Raw genomic sequence first — 24,027 nt, forward strand, 5'->3', positions numbered from 1 at the left:
AAAATACGTATGCCAGACTGAATGCTCATGAGACCCCCATCTTTTTTTTATTTGTAGAAGAAATAGATGAAACCCAAGACAATATATTAGTTTACAGTATTCCTAAAAAAAATCCACCGACAAAAGTGAAAAATATCATATAATTTCGAATCCAGGAAAAAAGTCAGAAAAAAGGCATGGAAAAACCTAACCTAACCTAACCTAACCTACGTGCAATGACATTATATATATATATATATATATATATATATATATATATATATATATATATATATATATATATATATATATATATATATATATATATATATATATATATATATATATATATATATATATATATATATATATATATATATATATATATATATATATATATATATATATATTGTGTTGTCAATGTGTACAAGTCATGTGACTTTTTTTCCTGTGACTTTATTTCAGTTCACCACAATTTCATGACTCATTTTCCTGCAACTGGAGCTGATGAGAATACAGGATGAACGAATTCCTTTTCCTTTTTACAAGAAGTGCACTCTTCTAGTTTTGTACCAACTATTTTGCTCCTCTCTTGAATTTCATTCTTAATAAGCAGAAACTAAAGTACTACAAAAACACTGTCCTAGTGTCCTCTTTAATCCTGAATATTAGTCATGTATTTAAACAGTATTTTTAATGCGGCAATCATTTTAGTCATATACCAATTAAATGATTACCATAATAATAATAATAATAAAATTGCATTCATGGATCAATTTAAACTCCGTGAGGCAATGAATAAGATTGTAATCAATATTCATTTAAATACAGTACGTATAGAGATACTATATGTTATAAGTACGGTATGGGGTTTTAAAATAGCGAACACTGAAGTAATTACTGTAAATGTAAATAGTATCATAATTATTATTTGATATTTATCCTACTCTTTAATATATATATATATATATATATATATATATATATATATATATATATATATATATATATATATATATATATATATATATATATATATATATATATATAAATATATATACACTAAGGATTGTGTGTGTTAAAATCAGACTATATTAAGGTTAATCAAATAAAATCTGAAACATTACAATGACAAAAAATAGATATTAGTTACGTGTTTAAGTACAATAATATAACATTTTAATTCCCCGCCAATACGTTATCACATTCACAATACTTACTAACACATATAATACAAATAATATATTATATAACAAGATCATTAATAAAATAACTTTACTATGAAACCCAAAAGAAGTATTATGATGGTTATAAGGGATAAATGAAGGTCAGATAAAAGTATTTTGGAATTACACTTTCTCGTGTGATGTAGGAGCAGCGGCGGTGGCTCACAGGCCTGAAGGAACAGCTGCTCATGTTTACCACTCACTTTACACGTGAAAGTGAAGCTCTCCAGGACACCATTAAGGCTTCATATTCGCATGGGTTAGAGTAAGATCCACCATGACCTAAGTGAAAAGCATCTGGGATATGTGAGGTGCAGTGGTCAATACACAGCCACATCTGGTAGGCCCAGTAAGGTGCTTTTCGGCTTGGTGAGGTGAACATTTCTGTTAAACTGTGTGTAAATTTAATCCTTCACTGCCTCGTATTGTGTAGTGAACTCTCGTCGTGATTCATTATGGCAGATAAGCTCGGTCTGGATGGTGAAGAAAAGGAAATGAAGCTTGGAGATACGTTCAACAAAGGTTACAAGGACGCTGCCTATCACACCATACGATGTAAGTTATTGTGGGGTTGGTGACATCTCTTTACTGTCTCACCTTTTGACCTTTTTACCACACCAGTTGTGTCCAATTATGTTTATATAATGTACATACAGTAGTAATGAAGAGTAAATTAACTATTGACCAAGAATTATGTAGAGGTTAAGGTACTTCTCTAAAGGCTTGGTGACAGCTTCTTGTTCATACTCGGTGATCTTATCTCCTGCTGCTGCATCATTCCTAGTTTATTATGTGTTTCATTGTTATATGTTATAATCATTAAACTGCATTAAGCAATTTTTTCATTCGATTAATAGTTCGAATTTTTTTTTTGTGCAAGAACTGGTAAATACTGCACAGTACTCTCTTCTCATGTACAGGAGGAAGTGATGATTAAAATGTTTGAATGGAAATTTTGTTTATTGTTTTTAGATGGAAGTGGATGATTGACATGTGATGATGGACATTTCCCTCATGTTGTAGACAGGAATATACTGATTATGTCTGAATGAATGCGAAATTTGCTGATTTGGACATATTATAAGCAACCATCTTGCCAAAATCTTAAACATGTTTTCTGGTTAACATGAGTGAGTGAAGGAGCGTCTTCTGATATATTAATCCTTCATTTTATTTCACCCTATATGGGACGTGATTCAATAATAGAACATTAAATTTAATTAACTAATACGGCGGTCCGACTAATTACCCAAATGTACCCAAATGTAGCCGCAATGAAGTCAAATAATGGTCCTACATGAATAAATCGGACTGCCAATCACTTCTCGACGAGTATTTGGTGTCACAAAGTAACAAAAAATTGGAAAACTTAATTTAAACCGAGTTAATGGATCGCGTGCTTGTACCGAGGGAGCGAGTAATTACCCAAATGTACCCAAATGTAGTCGCAATGAAGTCAAATGATGGTCCTACAAGCGTAAATCGGACTGTGAATCACTTCTCGATTATTATTTGGTGTCATAAAGTCACAAAAAATTGGTAAACTTAATTTAATCTGTGTTGTGTTGTGTTAGGTTAGGTTAGGTAAGGTACATGCACTCGATCTATTAACTCAGATTAAATTAAGTTTACCAATTTTTTGTGACTTCTTGACACCAAATACCAGTCGAGAAGTGATTGGCAGTCTGATTTATTCATGTAGGACCATTATTTGACTTCATTGCGGGTACATTTGGGTAATTAGTCGGACCCCTAATACGGTAATTTATGAGGAAACTGCTACCACCAGAAGGAGTTGTTTGATTGAATTCATTTTTTCCACAGATGTTCTTATCATTATAATATGTATTAAAAGAGGCGACATTTACTAAAACCTAATAGAACCTGACCTAACCAACCAAAGAAACCTACCTAACCTTACCTAACTTCCTAGCTGGGGACCCCCTGCCATATTTTTATAACTAATACCAATGAAAGCAACTTTGTTGAAGCATCATGGTGTAATTTAACTTTTTTGTGGATGTGAGAATATGTTCGGACTGAGCGGGTTGGATGTAAACACAGAGGAGATGACAAAACGCATTGACTCGGCAGATTTTTCGAAGGCATATTTGCGGTAAATAATGAATTTCTTCATGTCAAAGGACGTAGAGACATCATTTTAGTGTCATATGATCAGTTTTTAACCATGTTTTACCCTGCAATTTCCCTCATCCTTCAATCACTGCCCACTACAGGTTATTTATTATCGTAGAGAGAAAACCTTAAAAAAATAAATACTTGTAATTAAAAAAAAGTTATTGCCTCTTTTAAAATACTTACAATAATGATAAGAACATCTGTGGAAAAAATTAATGAAATCGAACTGCTCCTTTTGGTGGTAGTGGTGTTCTCATACAGTACCGTTAATATGATTGTTTACTGGGTAAAATTTTATTTAATTTGCACCACCACTGTAGTGTTACTTTTGTGGTTATACTCCATGACAACTTGGCACCATAAAGAACAACTTGAGAAAGCTATTCTATACGTGATATCTGCTTTTTTACCTCATGAAAAGTCCCTCAACCCCCAAGAAAGGGGTAGGACTAAGATTTTATTTATTTACATTTTTTAATTTCCCTTCCTGAACATAAGAACAGCTGCAGCCTAGCTATGACCTACCAGCTACTACTACTACTACTACTCAGATCAGGTAGGTTAGGTTGGTTGTAACCATTGGATATGTCATTTATCATGTGGCCATAGACAAGTGTTCAGGATGGAAATTCATTAAAATTATATTACAAAAAACTTATTCCATCCCCAATTTTTTGGCTTTTCATGAGGTAAGACCATTTATGTTCTAAAGAAAAATTATCTCAAGCTTCTGGTTAAAGCACGCAATCTTCATAAAGTACGTAATGTATTAGCTTTATTTTTTATGTTTTACGGAATTAATGTAATAAATGTGAGGTGTGTTATTCAGAAAAATGAATTGGGATATTTAAAAGGCAATGAAAATCATCGAGAAAGATATTATACAGTACCGGTTATATCCATGTGAAAAACAGTGGCCAAGTTGTTGCCGTGTGGTGGTCTGTATGACTGCAGCATTAAATTATTTATTAAAGATATGAACCAAACTCACCTCCATAAAGATCAAGCTTAAGTGTGTGTGTGTGTGTGTGTGTGTGTGTGTGTGTGTGTGTGTGTGTGTGTGTGTGTGTGTGTGTGTGCGCGTGCGTGCGTGCGTGCGTGCTATAATTTGACTTATTTTTGTGGAAAAATTTCTTGTAATGAAGAGTGGGTTGTTGTACTGTCCACAGTTTTATTTGGGAAAGTTTGCAAATTATAGTAGCTACATGTACAGTACAGTAATGTACTTATGAAGAGACAAATATGTATTATATCTGCCTCTGCTGTTATGCAGTTTCAGCAAATAAAAACAAACCACTACCAAACTGTCTTTAACAGAAATAGAGGCTAAATCTGTATAAGTTGCCACCCACCAATTCTCGAGAATTTTATCTTTGCAATTAATAGTTCAGACATTTCCCTCACAAATGACCTTGCAAAGGTAAATATCTTGGGATTCAGTGGGTGACAACTTGTATAATAACACTGAATAGAGTGCTGATCATAAAGGATATTTATTTTATTTTTTCTAGGAGGGGGGCAATGCTCAGTGGTTCTTTCATGCAAAATCGCATATGCAGAAGTTTTGGCTTTCCAATCTTTATTACAGAACACTTCTTCTTTGGCATGAAAGTCAAAATGTAGTTAAAAACATGCGCTATTAAATTAAAATTTTACTTAAAGCTGACTTATCAAAGGTTACATTTTTAGTAAGGTTAGGGTCAATTACTTTATTTTCATTTACTTATCCTCTTCGCCACTGGTCGACAGTCTAGCTGGTTAGATTGTCAGTCATTTCTCTGTTCTCACTGTAGTCAAGTACACTGGACATTACTGGCTTCAGAATGTACCTGAATTTGCACCACTGTTGGTTAAGTCTGGTCTTAAATGAGTTAACACTCAGTGTGTCATCACAACACTCTCTGGCAGATTATTCTAAGAGTTCATGACATACATTACTGGTTTAACCCTTTGGTTGCCATATTTGACTTTTAATACAATTTTATTCCACCTGAGGGCCAATTCAAATTTAGTCCACAGCAGTAGAAGAGTTTTGTTCCCCACAGCTTTATTCCTACTATCATCTCCGTGTTGAAACATAAACCCATTCTCTCCTCTGATGGGTATCACAACTTTCAGTGTAAACAACCCAGCACATGGTTAGGTTCTTCCTGCACCTTACCAGTAGCTTCTGAGATACAGTACAGTACAGTACAGTATTTATAGAATCTCTTGCAATACAATACAGTACACATTATTTACATAATTTCTAACACATACCGAGGTTTCTTATTGCTAGAAGTTAACCTCTTGTATCAGTTTTCAACTTAAAATTTTTTATTCTTCAGAAAAGTGTAATTTTCTCTGCATTACCCTGTACACAATGTTAACTTTCATGGAATTATGTACAGTAGAATCCCAGTTATCCGGTATCCGGGCAACCACTATATTCAACTAACTGGCACCAAAATGAAATAATAATAATAAATATTCCTCCAAACTTCGCAAGAATTGTAAGTTTGAATACCTTGCATAACAGGGATGAGCTGCCATATTTATTGCTATGTTAAACAATAAAATTGATACATAGCATATCATAAAATAGAATAGCACATATTTTTGTGCAAGAAATTACTCCTACACTCAAACCATACTCTGGGCAATGTAACAGTTCAGGCAGTCACCCAGCTGACTTACAGAAGTGTGGTTGTTGCGCTGGCTGTGTGTATGCCGTGACGTCATATCGGAAGAGAGTACAACCACACAGTTATGGCTCAGTAACCCACTGCCTCAACACGTTCACTTCCCACATATACCCCCCGATGTTCTTCATTTTTCTTATTCTGTAGTTGTATATTATATTTTCTTTATTTCTAAGCCACATTAGAGTATTGTAATGATTTTTCCCCAACTTTTATAGTTTCATTGCAAATAACACTAAGCTTGGCTGGCGAGTCAGCAATGTAGTTATAGCTCACCACCTCCACACATGTTTACTTCCCACACATATACACCCTTGTTCTTCATTTTTCTTATTTTATAGTTTTATATAATATTTTCTTTATTTCTAAACCACATCATTTATATAGAGTGGAATGAGTGTTTAAAGAAGTCCGTTTTTCTGAGACACGAATTTGCAAGGCCAGCCTCTAGCACTGTGCATTTTAGAATTTATTGGGGGATCCTAAGAGTGAGTTTCAACTAACCGGAAAACCTCTCAATCCTCGTAGGTGACGGATAACTGGGATTCTACTGTATTTCATAAATATATGAAAATGAAATGCCTTCGGAGTATGTCCGAGCCATCTGGCTCTGGCATCCTCTCTCCTCCTGGGTGTTTGTAGTTGGTCAGCTGGAAACTGAATGTAAATGTTGGGTTGGTCCTGGAATTGTGTTGGCAATTTTAGAAACAACCTCATTTTCCTCCTTATTTATTTAATATATGGTCATAATATATGCTCTACCCAAAAACTGTATACATTACTTGTAATTTCTAGGAACTTAACGCTTCATAGAATTATCTTCGGGATGCTGAGTATATACAGTATATATATATATATATGTGTACTTTAGCCCATATTCCCTGAAAATATGCATTCTCAGATGACTTCAAGCCAGCGAGTGTTGACAAGCAGAAGATGGGGACGGTGGAGGTGGAAGGCAATCATCAAGTGTCTGTCACAGTGCCACATGTTGAGGGTTCAGGCACCTCCCAGACAGTGTTCAAGGGGAATCATAAGCAAGTCGCCAAAGAGTGTATCCTCATCATTGACCATGTCACGGGAGAGATTGTGCTAGAACGCATATCACAAACTATAAGTGTAAAAACCACTAGGTGAGGCTGTGTGATATATGTACAGTAATTGGCATTTTTTATAGCTATTGAACTTATTTGGTGGGCTAGTGCTTTATCATCCTGTTTGGTCTTGGCATTGCACATGTTCAGACTTACCCTACATACTGTACAGTATATGCACTGATGCATTTAATGATTCATATTAGTTGATACTTGTATATTTAACAGAATAATTTGTATTATAACAGTTAATTTATTTAGCATTGTAAAAAGGGGGTGTCAGAATATATACTGTATATATACTGTAGATGGAAAGATTTTGTTCATCTGTGTATTTTCCCCCCACAGACCAGAGGGAAGCAGCCGGATCCCTACTCAGCGGCCTACGACCCCCTTAGATCCTTCTTCCCGAAAAAATTCCCCACCACAGAAGTGCTCTCCTTCCCACCTACCTTCAAGAGGCTCAGCCAACTCACTCTCAAGACCTTCACCTTCCCATGTTAAATATTCTCCTCCACCTAAATCCTCCCCACATGCAAGGTCTCCCTTTCCCAACAAAAGCCCTAACAGTAATCACTGCACAGCTCCAGGATCAATGCCAATGTTGGGATTTGATGATGCTGATCCAGTTGAAAAAGGGGTAAGAAATTATTATCTTTTTTTTTCTCTCACTCTTTGCCTCTTTTTATAACCTTATGTCAGGATTGAGCCATTCGGCATAGTCAAGTTTAGGGTTGAAACCCCAGACCCCAACTTGTGACAAGCATTCAATAATTGAATGAATTTGATAATTACTACCACCTGGGAAGATATTGGAAGCATAATGTATTGTCTAATGGTAGACCCTGCTGCCATATGGCATCACAAAAATTGTGACCAAGTCCCAGGTTGCTGATTTGAATTTCCGCCTCATTCACACACAATTGCAGGGTTCAATTGTTTCTCTTACTACAGGTATTGGCAGCACAACATACCGTATAAACTCGTCTATAACCCCCCTTCGTATATAGGGCGACCCCGATTTTTTGACCAAGAAATCGTTAATTTATGATATTCCTCGTTTATAGGTCGACCCAAGTTTTGAGGGTAAAGGAACAACAAAACCTTCAGTAAAACACTACGTCCTATAAACTTGTTTACCATTTATTATTACGACACTTTACACTGAAACGCGGGTAGTTTCAACAAAAATATTGTATATTTCCATTCAAGTATTTATTCAAGTCAATTAGGAGGGAATATTATTGTAATACAACACTTTTCTAACTAAACCATTCGAAAAGCGATTACGGTAACATATTTTGAACGAAAGAAAGCAAAAGTCATTGTTTTCGTCACAATTTTATCCCACTTTCCACTGTAATACGTACGTCATTTCAGCAAAAAATATTACATTTCCGTGAATGTATTATATCAACCACAGTATGAATAGAATATCACTAATATAACAGTATGTTACCCGAAAACTATTAAAAAAACGAGTAACATATCTTGAACATCGGAAGGTTTGGTAAAGTCTTCTGTTTTCGTCATGTAGTTTATCCTAATTTACATTGAAATACATCACGTTTCAGCAAAACTACTATTTATTTCTGAGAATATGGAAATGTAATATTTTTGCTGTAATAACGTACGTATTACAGTGGAAAGTGGGATAAAATCGTGACAAAAACAATGACTTTCGGTTTCTTTCGTTGAAAAGATGTTACCGTAATCGCTTTTCGAATGGTTTTCAGTTAAAAACTGTTGTATTACAATAATATTCTATCCTAATTCACTTGTGATGTAATAGTTTTTTAACTGAAAACGATTCGTAAAACACGTGTACCGTCTAGCTGATACGGCAGAGCCCTGGTCGCGGAGGCTTTGTGTTTGCATCGGCCCTTCTTAAGCAGCTTTTAATTTTAGCGTACGTTGAAATTGTGTTTACCGGTATATTCTTATTTTCTTGCTTCTTATTTTCCAGAAATATGACAAGTTTGTATATAATACAATGTTACAGAACTTTTAATTTACAAGTATTCATTTTAAAAATACAGAAGACACCAAACAAATACCAGTACTACGGTTATTTGCGTGACTCTCCCGCCAAAAAAGACCAAACAGCTGGTACTCTCTCCTTCAGCCCTACCAAAAATAGCCCAACGACATCTTTCTTGTTTATTCTCTTCCAATTTCTCACATTAACTGGTATTTTTTACTTCATATTGCCTACATCAGATAAACTACAGTAATTGAGGTTAGACACTGTTATACATTTGATTACCGGGTCCTGGCAGGTGCCGTTAGAACCACCTGACCCTACCAACAGTGTTGCAAGTCAGACAGCATTTTTTTAGTCATCCATGTGCACGAGAAAGGATGGATGGATGAAGGCGGCATACAAATATGGCTTAGAAAAGTCTGGAACTTTAGACCAGGGGGACTGCGCAAAGAAAAAAGTCTTCTTGTGTGGGATATGTTTCGGTCATATCTTGTTGACAGTGTTACTGCTGGGATTAGGAAGGAAAACACTGATACAGCTGTGATTCCTGGTGGATTAACAAGTCTTGTCCAACCACTGGATGTTTCCATAAACAAACCATTTAAAGATGTGGTAAGAGTGAAGTGGAACAACTGGATGATAGAAGGCGATAAGACATACACAAAGGGAGGCAACATCCAAGCTCCATCACTAGCAACATTATGTGAATGGATTGTAGAGGCTTGGGATGCAATCAGACCAGAAATTGTGGTGAAATCTTTTAAGAAATGTGGAATTTCGAATGCTGTTGATGGAACAGAAGACGACTTGTGGGATTATGAGGCTAATGAGAGCGTGAATGAGAATGAAGATATTGATGATCCTATGGCTGATGATGGTGTTGATCCATATGACGATGCTGTTCAAGGAGAGGACTGGGAGTAGCTGTTTGGTGCCGCAGATGATGACAAGGAAAATGATTTTGATGGATTTTAATGAAAATATTCAGAAATATGGTATCGTAGTATTTATTCAAATCAATTGGGATAGAATATTATTGTAATACAACAGTTTTTTAACTGAAAACCATTCGAAAAGCGATTACCGTAAAATCTTTTGAATGACGAAAGAAAGTGAAAGTCATTGTTTTCGTCACAATTTTATCCCACTTTCCACTGCAATACGTACGTCATTTCAGCAAAAATATTATATTTCCATATTTATTTCTGAGAATATATTCATTCAGGCACAGTTAAGGTAAAATATACTTGTGATGTAATATTTTAATGAAAATATTTATAAATAAGGTATCGTATTTTTCTTTTGTTTCAAATTTAATTAACAAAGATTGATGTTTCAAATTTAATTAACAAAAATTTATGTATCTATAAATACTTTTAAAAATGAATACTTTATGTTTTACATACTCCTGTGCATACCATACCATGCATTTGGCTACTTTGGGCTTGCTATGATGACGCAAGAGATCTGCCCTGGCAACTGTACCGACACTCACAGCGGGTGGTGCGTCGTTTCCATTGTTTACTGGTAGATACTGGTAAATATTTTTCAACCTAACGAAACTATTACCCGTATAGAGGTCGACCCCCAATTTTTGCCAAAAAATTTGGTCCTAAGAACTCGTGCTATACACGGGTATATACGGTACATACAGTACAGTATATTGTTTCTCACTTTTGATCTTTTTGTCATTTTTGTATGTCTTTATTATTATTATTATTATTATTATTATTATTACAGTGTTAATATTATTATCATTATTAATTTATTATTTTATTTTCAAATTTTTATTTTATTATAGATTTTATTACTATGAATTATTATTATTATTATTATTATTATTATTATTATTATTATTATTATTATTATTATTATTATTACTACTATTATTACAGGTATTATTATTATTATTTTTTTTTACATTTTCGCCCCCCAGGCCCTGATGTGGGTGAGTGACCTGTGCCCAGGTGGGCTAATCCCCGTAAAAAAATAAAAATAATATAAATGAATAATTATATTAGAATGTCCTCCCTATTCTTATTTTACTCCCCAAAATTGCCACTTGGTAAGTACTGTAGGTAGGAGAAGGCTAAAGAGGTTTGTTGTGGAACATAGAAAGGGACACTGATTAAATTATTCGTTTTGGTGTGTTAGATTTTTGTCCCCATGCTCAAAGTTAAGGGGAATTCTCTCCTATGGTTCCAGTGATAATATCTCTTAATTCTAAAATGCATCTTGCATTCACCGACTTTTCAAAAGGAAGAACTTTGGAAGTTGAATGGCATTAAGTTTAATGATTCCATTCAGATATATTACGGAGTCAGGTTATAAAGAATACAGTGAACCATCACTTTATGCGGTTAATTCAACCCACGGCGGTCCGCGTAAAGTGAACAACATAACATATGGGATTAATTGAAATAGAGACCGGGCCGACCCCCAAACTCCACTTTTTCCCGACACAATACGTACGTTTTACTAAAAATAACATCTTAACTTTATGATGGTATTCACCCACACATAATATAGAAGGGAACAGTCAATAAACTGAGGGTTAGGTTAGAAAAAACAAGGTTGGGGTTAACACTTACGTTAGTAGAAGAGATGGGTCGGTGTACGGGAATGGAGGCTGGTTCCGAGGCAGAGGGCAGGCTACTGGCCCTCAGGTGAGTCACCATCACTGTCATCCACACTTGTCAGGGCCTCCCTGACAAATCCCTCAAAGTCATCATCACTGTCTCTACCTCTGTCACTATCACTGGCTTGGGCTGGCTGTGGTGGGTTGCGGGCGAAGAACTCTGTTATGCTTTGCTGACGGCTGGTGTTTATGTTGTTGTGATAAACCTTGATGTAGGGCTCCATAGTCTGCAACAGCTGGGTAGTGAAGATTACATACCTGTTTGCATCAGGGTCGTCGGAAAGGAGGAGCTTGGCTTTCTCGATACACTCGATGGCACCCCTAACATTATTATGGGATAAGCGGCGTTCTTCTTGGGATGACGCACCACCTGCCTCTTCACTGATGTCATCATCATCTACCATGTCGTCGGTAGTCACATCAGGATCCCTTATCACCTCCAGGATGTCGTCGTTGGTGGTCTCGGAGAAGCCTGCAGCTGTAACACTCTGCGCAGCTTCTCTGGCAAGGTCCCCTGCTACTGCAACAGTCTGAACCTCACCAGTCACAGATTGACTCTGCCTAACGCCCGGAATGCCTTGCAACACATGTCTCCATGCGTGACGAACAGTTGCTACAGACAGCTGATCCCATGCCTCCACCAAGAAGTCCACAGCTTTCTTGACGTTGAATATTCTCCAGAATTGTTTTAAAAGTACTTCTTGCTCTGCCAACTGTTGATCCTCGTCGTCTTCGCTCTTGCTATCGGTGTTGGTGTCACTCAGGTTACGCAACTCTTCCCTGGTGTTGGTGTAGTCGTTCAGGAGCTTGAATTTTTTAGTAGAGAATGCAGCTTTTACATTACAGATTAACTCTTGATCCATGGGCTGTAATATAGACGTAGTGTTGGGAGGAAGGAAGACCACTTTTACGTTGGGGTGACGATCTAACAGTAGGGGCGAGTGTCCTGGTGTGTTGTCCAGCAGCAACAAAATCTTGAATGGCACATTCTGTTGCTCACAGAATTTCTTCACATCGGGAACGAAACAGTCATCAAACCAGGAGAGGGACAGTATAGAGAACATCCACGCCTTACCTGTGGTCAGCCAGTGGACATTTAGCTTGGTCATGTCCATGCTCTTGTAGGCGTGCGGCTTGCGTGCTGTGTGGATCACCGATAACTTGAGCTTACAGGTACCGGAGGCATTGGTGGTAAACAGGACGGTGATGCGCTCCTTCTGCAACTTCCGGCCCCGACACTTGCTGGCATTCTTCACAACGAAGGTCTTGGAAGGTAGTTTTTTCAAAAAAGACCAGATTCGTCCATGTTAAACAGCTGGTCATCGGTGTACTGTCCTTCCTCCATAATCTCACGTAAAAACGGAGGAAATTCCCTAGCCGCAACATGGTCAGCACTAGCTTCTTCACCACCAATGTTGATATTGGTGATCTTGTTTCTCTTCTTAAACCTCTGTAACCACCCAGAGGAAGCATTAAAGGGTTTGGGCTCTGTAATTCCCATCTTTCATGACACTGCAGCATACAGTTCATGTGCGTACTCCTTAACTGAGCGCGTGTCCACCGCCGTGTTCCGTCGCGCCTGACGCACCAAGTAGCTCACAAGTAATTTTTCCGTCTTGAGAAGCACCTGGTTGTGGAAATAATTGATCATAGAAGCACCTGTAGACTTTGTGATGTTCATGTGCTCCTTTATCTTGGCTGCATCCTTCTTAATTGTCCTGATCGTAGACTCGTTAACACCATGCTGGCGCGCGAGATCAACCTGTCTTGTTCCTTTCTCCAACTCTTGTATGATCTTATACTTAATTTCGTAGCTTAAGGAACGTCGTGTCGTCTTTGGCTTAGGGCGGCTGGGTCCAGGTAAGGAAAGGTTTCTCTCTGGGGGCGGTGGTCCGGCGGAAGCCATTTTACAGAACAATGGAATCACGTATACACGGTGTGGCCTGGAGGGATGAAACTGCCGCGGCAAGGTCAAGCGTCGTCTTTCCTCCCTCCCTCCCGTGGGTGGACACGTCATTTTACTTTAAACCAATCACAGCTAGCAGCGGAGGGAGGTAAGGATGCATGGCCCAATTACAGTCCGATATGTCATATGATGTCACTGATAACGCAACAAAGACACACACTGCGCAACCTACTCGCGCCGCTTACACAACATGGCGGAGGGCGGGAGAGATGGCGGGAGGTTTGGATCCAAAAATGGCGCGGCTCGTCAGCCGCTCTCCGCGTAAAGGGGTACACGCACCGAGGAAAGTGAGCATTCCGGTTTCAGCAGGGTACTTCGTAAACGTGGAAACGCGTAATGTGGGACCGCGTAAAGCGAGGGTTGACTGTATATTTTTTATAGTACCTATATGTATAAGAGAGAGAATTTAGGGTAGTGACCCTGGCTCTGTAGAACATCATCTCAAAGTTGCTGAAGTTAATGTCCTACAATGTACATATTCTTTTGCCATGTTTCACTGGGAATGGAGCAGATTTTATTGTACACTTTCAGATCCATTTATTACTATACTGTACAGTACTATATGTAAAATCTCCATCCACAGGAGATGAGTGATTCATCGAGTGAGTCGGACAGCAATAGCAGTTCCTCTTCCTGTAGTGACTCTGATTCTGATTCTGAGCCAGAGCAAGAAACAGTTGCAAAAAAGGCCAATGGCCATGGTAAGTATCATGTACTTGTATGACATAGTTGTACATGTTATTACACAGATTTTGATAATTAATCTTGCTACTATAACCTTTGTTCTCTATCTTGTTGAATACAATGATTAAATGCTGGAATCCATCAAAATTAAAACAGGATGAGTCATATGGTTGCCAAGTCCTTATTGCCACAGCTTCATATTGTTCATAATATCTTGTAGCAGTGGAGGGAATTTCCTTCCTTTGACCTTCAAGTTACACTGCATCAAGCATTGACTTAGTTATAGAACAGTTATCAAAGCACCTGTAAATTAATGCACTGATCAAAAGTATCAGTGTCACCCTTATCTCAATCCTTCATGTACTGCATATTGTTTGAAGACTTTTCCTGCTAAATAGAGGCTGACCAGACACAAGCAACTGTATCGACAGACTTTCCCTCCATTTGTTGTTTTTCATTCATTCCTACTGCTGTAATAGATGTGTTTACTATGGTAAAGGTACCCATTTGTACTACAACAAGACCAGCATCACCCATCAGCAGTGCATCTTTCCATCTCCATCCTGGTTTTTATTTCCCTCTCCCTCTTATCATTGCCACAGGATTTTACATTTTACTAATCTTTCACTATTCAATCTCTCACTGCGTTCAGATTACCCGAGCAGACCCTTATCTGCTTTCTGCCCAACACTTCCTTATATTTCAATACAGTGATATCTCTGTTAGCTGGAACAATTGGTGCAGAGCACTTCCGGGAATGAGAGATTTCCAGGTAACGAGACGACTCTCTCAAAGCCGGAAAAAATCCCTCATACCTGAAATTTTCAGGGTAACGGAAAAATGTTCTTGGAAGTTCCAGAAATTGTGCATGACATCATCTCTCAAAGCCAGAAAAATACCCCTCATCCCTGGAATTTTCCGGGTAACAGAAAAATGTTCTCGGAAGTTCCAGAAATTTCACAACACATCATCTCTCAAAACAGGAAAAATATCCCTCCTCCCCGGAATTTTCCGTTACCAGAAAAATTTCTTGGAATTTCTGGAAAATGCCCCCGATTTTCATCTCTCAAACTTGGGAAAAACTCCTCCCATCCCCGGAATTTTCCGGAAAGTGTGCCCCTCAGAAAATTGTTCCGAAAGCCGAATTTTCCGAAAATTTCTGGCTTTGTGACCGATTTTCCGAGAAAATTTTAATTCTGGCTCTCAGAGAGTTCCGGATTTGAGGTATTCCAGCTAACAGAGATATTATTGCTAAACAGTACGCCCGGATAATTTGCATATTTTTATTTCGCGGTCCTTCATTATTCGCGGATGACACCCTGGATGTACCCAAGAATGTCTGGGGGTAGTTTTAAAGTTGCCAGCATTTTCGCGGCCGGAACAGGGAACCATTCGTTCTAGAGGCATTAATTTCCTTTACCTATATTGTATATATGTGTGTGTGTGTAGACACACACACACACAAAAAAACACATACAAATAAATAATAATGGGAAAATCCTCTCATAAATAATCAGAAACAAATGTATTAAAAATATTGAGTCTACCCTCAAGTCTACTCCGTGCTTTATTAATAACAAAGCACGGAGTAGACTTGAGGGTAGACTCAATATTTTTAATTCATTTGTTTCTGATTATTTGTGAGAGGATTTTCCCATTATTATTTGTATGTATGTGTTTTGTGTGTGTGTGTGTGTGTGTCTACACACACACATATATATACATTACAGGTAAAAGAAATAATTGTCCTCAGGGCAAATACATAAAGGGAATAATACACATTTCTTTGTGCACAAGTAAAAATGTACTCCCCCCCCCACCCCGGTCGGGAAATGTTATTCGCGGATTTGGCAATTTGCATCCAGTTTGAGAACCTAACCCCCACAAATTTGAAGGGCATGCTGTATATGTATATCTTATCTTCTGTCTTCTGGATATTGCTCTCATGCTTGTCATTGTTGTTAGTTTAATTTTCACCATCCTCTTGCCTCCTTGGGCAGGATTCTCTCTCTCCCAACATTTCACAATGCACTTATTGCTTTCTTCCTATTTAGTGTACATATCAGTCTATAAATTCATGGAAAAGGTAATTATTCCCATCCAGTTTCTTTTCTTTTTCATAGACCCTCTCTCTTATCCATTACTCTTGGAAGTGGTCACACATTGATTTTTTAAACAACCTTGTCCTCCTTATATAAAATAGTGTTATGTCTGATATTAAGCTCACGTTAAATTTTCCCCACTGGTCATCTTTTATACATTTGCCTTTTATGATTTCAGGCACCATGGTGAATGGAACCAACGATTTAATCGAAGACCTTCAATTGTCCTCTGCGTCTGAAGATAGTGATTAACGAGTAGTCAGGATCGCAGCCTGTCTGTTGTCCAGGGAATAGTGAAAAATATATGTATAGATCATTAAACATTTGCTTTTATATTTCTAGAGGGATAGAAAAGCAAGTCATAAAGAATTTTGTTATACTTTTCTAAATGTATGACCCTCATATTCACAGCTGGTGTAGTTGATCTGGCTGATGTCTTCATAGAATTAATAATTATTTTTTTCTTTAACTTCTTAAAGAACGTTTTATATCATATTTGCTTATATCTGCTTCTATTTTGTTTGGTAATGAAATTTACAATGACAAGCAACTTTAGTTTTGTTGAGTTTTATGAATATATTAAATAATAATCCTTATTTAATTTTACACACATTTACAGGGAAAGAAAGTCTTTTTATACAATGAAATACTGTACTGTACTAGAAAGTACTGTACTAGTCTTATACAAAATATTAAGATGCACCAAACTAGCACCTCTAAGTTTTCTTCTGCTTGTGTTTCTTAAAAATTGGCCTTACAGGATTGCTTGTCTACACTATCTTGTCACAAACATTGTGTCATATTTCAGTCACTTGACTTACAGTAAAGAAGTAAATTAAACTGCCATGCACTGCTGAATGACAAAATATTGACTTCATTTATAGAGTTCACACCAGTTAGAAGACATACCGTATAAAATATTTACAATTTGACATAATTAAAAACTTAAGCACATTACTCTAGTATGAAATTATCACTACTGTATTAAAGTAATTAATTTTATTGTACACATGATAAGAGGAATTACCAATAGCAAAGTCATAGTTGAAAAATGAATTTTGATGGGTAGAATAGAATAGACAGATTCCGTCCTCCCTATAGAAGGCAAATTGAAGGTAAAAAAAAAATTATTTATTAGGTAAGAGAGAATTTTGGGCACGATATACCTGTGTTGGATTGTTTGTGTTTATTAAAAAAAAAATAAAAGAAACTCTCCCATCCTAAATACTCATTACATTTTGTTTGTTTGAATCATGATTGCCATTTCACAAGAATTTGTGGAGTGTGCACAGAGTTTCTGTCTTGTGTGCTTTTTATGTCAAGTAGTGGTGGTGAGGCTTTATTTGATCTGGTGTGCTCAGACTGGTCATTTTATCATATTTAAAGTCCCAGATTGATTAAAAATCCTTGTGAGGTTGGTGGTGTAATCACCTTTGCTTTGTCTGAGAGTAACCCAAATTAGTAAATTAGATAAACTGTACTGTACTTGAAAGCAGGTTCAGGGCCTCCTAATCTTGACCTTAAGAATGGAAGAGTAGCAAATGTAATAACTGGTGGCAGAAGTTATCTATATCTATCTTTGATACCTTATTCCGTCCAGGATTTAAGGGTTGGCCACGAATATACAGACTCTTCCTCAAAAGTTTTAGTCACTGACCATCTTGGTGGTGTTGAGTGTTAATGACCCTGGAGTTATACTTGACACATTTGTTGAAGAATTCTACATGCTGGTGTGGTTTTTACATACAGAGTCACTTACTATACACAAAACAGCATGCACAGTTTCATATTCATTCATCTTTCTTTCTTAAAAGCTCAATTACTTACTGAGATGACTTTAATCATAACCTAATTTTTCCTTCCTATTTTATTTTTATTGTATAACTTTTTTCTTCTGTGTATTAAGTTCTTGAAAGGATTAAATGAAGGATGGGGATGAATTTTAAAAGTTAATCAGTGGTTAGTAGTGAGAATGATGAGTTTGTAATATTAAAAGAGTGCATGTACAAATGGCCTTGGAGTTGAAGAGATATAATATGTATTTCCTGTACAGAATGACCGAATACATCATGAGTAGGCTTACTGTCAGTGCTTTCACGAAATGAAGTGGTAAGTATACGATAACTGGATTTCAGGAAGTGTAGTTAGGGAGTAAATTTATCTAATATTGTAAAGTGTATTATTATATGTGATGTATATAAATTGACTTGAAAGACACAGTGTTGAATGCAACATTTACACTATTTAGAATGCCTTTAAAATTGTGACATTTGTCTGATATCAGCTCTCTTACTTTAAATGCTATTTTTGCATGAAGATTTTGTGTAATTTTTGCTATGAATATGTAAGATTTTTATTTTATAATAAAAATAAATTGCGTGCAGCATACAGTACAGTATATGCTGAATCTTGTGTCCAACCAGTACACAGAAAAAGATGTGTACATGAGTAAAGAAATTGGTAATGCAATCTAGTGATTTCAGTATAATGTAAGTTACCAATCAACATCTTTGAAACTAGTTTGTATGGTCAATTTTGTTTGCAGTACCATTGTGTGTTATATCAGATATAATTCATCAATGGCTGTGAAGCCCTGTTTCTTCCAGGATTTAAGGGATGGTTCAAACACTTGAGCCATTGACCATCTTCACTCTTATCATGCAATATTTGAATCATTTGCTGAAGTATGATACATCTTTGTTTGGCTGTCTTACTTAACAGTTGAATTAAGCAAAAAATGAATTTTTTTGGTCTAAGGTAGTTTGTTGTCAGGTCGTGTGTCAAACTGAAGACATTAAGTGCACAATCAAATATTGAATGTGGATCTTCTACTTATGTCTTTGAAATCAACTTTGCAGTTTGTGTAATGTACCTTCTTTGAAACCCTGTCTTTCCCTTTAACATATTTGCAACTGCAGCTCAGGAAAAAGAAATTTGCATGACTTGTGGTTGTTTAAATAACTGAGGATAGCACTGGACAGAATAAATCTTGTAAAAGAAGGAAACTTTGTACATCAAAGTATTGATAACCTTCTCCCTCCTTGCATTTATCTTATTAAAGATTATATTGTTGAAAACTAAAGTTCTTCTTTATCTATTTCAAAGCTAAGAGAAAGTTAAGCATAATTACTTATTTGAATTGATATTTTAGTGTCAAGTGAGTATTGAGTGTTTGTAAGCAAAAGAATTGCAGCATTCTAAGTTTTGTATATCTGCTCTTTATGTACTTGTCACCACAATCATAGATTAATGAGACTTTAATCTCACGCAAAGAATCACAACTCAGTGAAATGTATTTTCAAAACATATTGGTACAAAAGATTATTATATGTGACCACTTTTATGGTATTATTTTGATGGTATTTATATGATGATTGTAAAGCACTGGTTGAAGTTCCACATCATACAGTACTTGAAGTTGAGGAGGATCAAATGAGACACATAAATGATCCCTTAGTGACATGAGGTTGGAAGGGTTTTATCATTGGCTGTGGTATGTCCACTTGTACAGGGTTAATCACTGGCATGTCAAAACCACAGACTAAAGATACCCCCTCGCCTGCAACCCTAAAAGATTATGGGATATGTGTTCATCTATCTTTAGGTTTTTTATTGGAGGAAAGTAGGAAAGTGAGCAAATATATTTTTATGCCATGAGAAACTGGCAAAGTCAAGCACTAAGAAGAACCATGCAAAAACTTTAGAATTTAGATTAGTGGCAAATAAAATGTTTGACTTGTAGAAAATTTCTGAGTGAAACATTATCTCAAGTGTACTTGGTGTTGCCTTCTGTTGGAGTAGTTGAGAGATAATTTGCAGTGAATCACTAAAATTTGTTATGTTGCAAGGTTAAACTGTATTATAATTTAAGGTTAGAGTCAGGCTGCTAGCTGTACAATATTTAAATGATGCTCTGAGATTTAATCAAGTCATCATTATTTCTTGGTGTGATTTTCTTTATAAGATTTGTTTTATTTTTAGTCCTTAAAATAATGTTTAGCCCCCTTGCTCTAGCCTTCTTGGCCAAATCAACTTAACATATGCAGTTCTATGACTCAGACTGCATGAGGAGTCATGACATATAAAAAATATATTTTATATAGGATAGGAAATCACGAGTCATAATATTAATTTTGTACATAGAAATATTAACATTTAGCCACTGTGTGGCCTATTGCTGTGTAGTAAAAAATAATGCGTTCTTTTGAAGGAAGCGTGATTGGTGTAGTTGATACTTATTATATTTTACTTCTTTTGAATTGTTTTTCAATACATAAAACCACTTGAGGCTTACTTAATTGTCTGGAACTGTTTGAAGCAAAATAGCTACTGGAAGTGATTGACTAAAGAACATGAGTCTAAGATTTAGAGGCCCAGATAACATCAGTCTCATCAAGTAATTGCAGGTCAAGTCTAATAAATGTTTAGAGCAAAGTTTGTACTGTATTGAAATGACAATTTATGATAACCCTTACAACCAGCTAATACAGTAAAGTTCAGCCATTTAAACATTATCTATTAAAATGATTGACTGAACTATAGTTGCATTAAAATATGTTCCGAGTATTTCATATTCCTGTAGTGTATAATCAGGTATTCATGATAATCTGCAGGCAGGTAATTATCACATGTAATGGAAGGGTAGTACTGTAACTGAAGTCTTTTTTTTAAATTCCACCATTGTCCTAACGTGAATACAGTAAACCTTTGTTATTTGTGGGGATTGGGTTCCAAGGATTTGCTCAAATAGGCAAAACCATGATAAGCAACTTATACTACCTTAGTGCACTCCTATACCAAACAACCAACCAGCCGTGGCAGCACTCATCCCCTCTCTTAACATATCTACTAATTAAACTTATTTTGTCAGGGACATCACTGACTTCTGCCTTTTACATTTCACTCCACTAGCACTGACACTAGGCAGTCTTTTAGGGGTCATTTCACACAGAAACACTAAAGTTTTGAGAGTACAACATGAGATGCTGCCTCACAGGCAATGATTGAAGGAGAGGAGACACTGCAGGCACGTGGGGTTACTTGTTGCGCTGCGGGAAAAGGCTCGCAAACTAGCCACCATAGCCACCATCTGCTTATCGCGAATCGTCGAAATTGCGAATCGCAAACCCATGAATGGCAAGGGTCTACTGTACATAAAAAGTACCACCAGTGTGTCAGCTTATTATAATGATACAACCCATGTTATTACTCTAAGTAAAATGTATTAAATCCTTAAGAGTGAGCCTTGACTGATAGCTTGTAGACTCGAGATAGAGCAATTGGCTATTAGGTCTCGGCAGTGTATTTCCATTGTGCGTAATCATATTTTCTCTGTAGTACAGGTACATGTAATCATTAATATGGTTCTAATAACTATTATTGGTTCCAGTTATACATTGTAACAACTACTATTTATTCCATTGGCTAGAACATCATATTGAAATTTAATACATAAAATCATGGTATTCTACGTTTTTATTTAATATTTATTATTAGGATACTGTATTTACTGCCAAAAGATTTTGTTCCTTTGAGAACAATCACCATTCTCGAGATCTTGTAAACTGGTTGCCATCTTAATTATACCATTTTCAATTAATTATGCCAAAGACAATTCCACTTTAAATAGAGTGTATAATACTGTAGTTAAGTGATCAGAATTGAGCAGTTTGCCAATAGTCAGTATCTGCATAGATTATGGAGTTGAAAAGATTTAAAAAGTTTGTATTGTTTATTTTAGAGGGATAGGGTAATACCTTTTAAGTAAAGATAGCAATTTTTGGATTAAAGTCAATGTTGACCAAAGGTTAATTTATTTATATAGAGAACTGTATATAAATTCTTATTTTTTATAATTTTGAAAAGGTGTTATAGTACATTAATGCAATGGCTAACAGTGTTCCATTAAAAGACTTGTTCAGAGGAGTGATTTGGTAGGTCATTATCCAGTATTGTGTGTTTGAGGATTAGACAAGTAATGTCTGACGAGCACAATTGGTAGAGTTGTTTGTTAGGCTCCATCAAAACATTCTGTGGTCTTAAGTTATAACACTGGGTAATATCATGTGCTCCTGTGTGCTTGTTTGCTTCCTTCGCAAAGTATAGGCCTGCGACTGGGAATTGTACAGAATTTCTAGTGGTACTGTACTGTACTTACTTTACCGGTTAATATTTTTGTGAGGAGCAACGGCAGTTCTTGTAGCCTATAAAGCTCACTTGAAACATTAAAAAAAAAAAAAAAATGTGTTATAATGCTGCTAAATAGCTTAGGACAAAAGCACCATAACATATCATTGGAACTGGAATGACTGATATTATGACAACTAAGCCCCTGAGTGATGCCAGGATGGTAGTTTCTTCAGTAGTCTTGACTGTTCTGTACTGTAGTAATATCGAGAGTGGTGTTATGGGTCTCCTACATTATTACTAATACTGTAGTTCTCTATGGTATTGCTAGTATTGGAGGTTCTTTTCTTGGCATTAAATTGTCCCATTCTTACTATGAATGGAGAGGATTATGCAGCTCCACTTAGGAGAAATTGTAACACCTCTAAGGATTTCTTCACCATTCTTACAGTATTTTCAGTGTTATATTTACATCTACATTATTGGCGGTGTTGTAGTTTCCTCTACAGTATTGTTAATATATGTGATTTCTTCCTCAATGCTGATAATGCTGTTTCTTCATAAGCACTGCCAATGCTGTTGATCTCACTCACAGTAAATGGATTTTCTTGGTGGCACTGCTGTTACCATTCTTATGCAGTATTCCCAATGCTGTGTCCTGTTACAGCAATGTCAGGGCTGTTTTTATTACAGGATTGGCAGTGCTGTGTTTCCTTGCCTTATGTATCAATGCACATGGACAATGACTATTTATTCTCTTCAATAAAACCTTTTTACATACAGAAATTTAACTAATTTTTCCTTATAATGATACAATAATAGTAATAATAATACAAAAAATTGGTCCCTCGGTTAACGAACACAATTCGTTCCACAGTCGTTCGTTAGCCGAATCTATTATTTCAATGGGATATTGGGTAATTGGTTCCAACTCGCATAAAAAGTACATACAGGTACAAAGTACTGTATACTAGTAATAGAATTAACAGTAGAATTCTGTACAGTATTTTAACTTACTTTGAGGTGTGTATGTCGTATTACCAGCAGCTTTGTTTACATATCAAACAGCTGATTGTAGAGGCAGTCGATGATGACATGCCATATTCTTTACAGATTGCATTGGTTCTAATGCCTTCTTCAGTTTCATAATAATTTCTGCACTGTTTATTATCAATATGTTAACTAAATTTCAGAATGACCAATAATTTTAATGTAAAAATGCAAAAATATTCACTAGACCAACAAATTCGATGTTCAATCCACTGTAAACAAAGTTTAACTGAGAAGCATTGTTGGGTGATTCAATCAGCTGATGGGCGCACGAAAACTGTTCCCTGTACTGTATATATTATCAATATGTTAACTAAATTTCAGAATGACCAATAATTTTAATATAAAAAAATGCAGA

At 36.2% G+C, this 24,027-nt stretch overlaps 1 protein-coding gene across 1 annotated transcript; it reads left to right on the forward strand.

The window, feature by feature from the left end:
• Positions 1-1,340: 1,340 nt before the first annotated feature.
• On the forward strand, positions 1,341-23,397 carry LOC121870414 (ELL-associated factor 1-like). Its single transcript, XM_042372255.1, has 5 exons — positions 1,341-1,760; positions 6,927-7,158; positions 7,468-7,759; positions 14,291-14,408; positions 16,672-23,397. Exons 1-5 carry the CDS (start codon positions 1,661-1,663, stop codon positions 16,743-16,745), a joined length of 816 nt encoding a protein of 271 aa, XP_042228189.1. The 5' UTR covers positions 1,341-1,660; the 3' UTR covers positions 16,746-23,397.
• The last annotated feature ends 630 nt before the right edge of the window (positions 23,398-24,027 follow it).

The sequence above is a fragment of the Homarus americanus genome, unplaced genomic scaffold (assembly GCF_018991925.1).
Source record: "Homarus americanus isolate GMGI-L3 unplaced genomic scaffold, GMGI_Hamer_2.0 scaffold40856, whole genome shotgun sequence".
NCBI lineage: Eukaryota > Metazoa > Arthropoda > Malacostraca > Decapoda > Nephropidae > Homarus > Homarus americanus.

Excerpts from the sequence above, each read along its gene's own strand:
- LOC121870414 (XM_042372255.1), top strand. The coding sequence starts at position 1,661 with ATGGCAGATAAGCTCGGTCTGGATGGTGAAGAAAAGGAAATGAAGCTT. Across the intron at positions 7,760-14,290 it reads CTGATCCAGTTGAAAAAGGG|GAGATGAGTGATTCATCGAG; the intron begins GTAAGAAATTAT and ends CTCCATCCACAG. Across the intron at positions 14,409-16,671 it reads AAAAAAGGCCAATGGCCATG|GCACCATGGTGAATGGAACC; the intron begins GTAAGTATCATG and ends TTATGATTTCAG.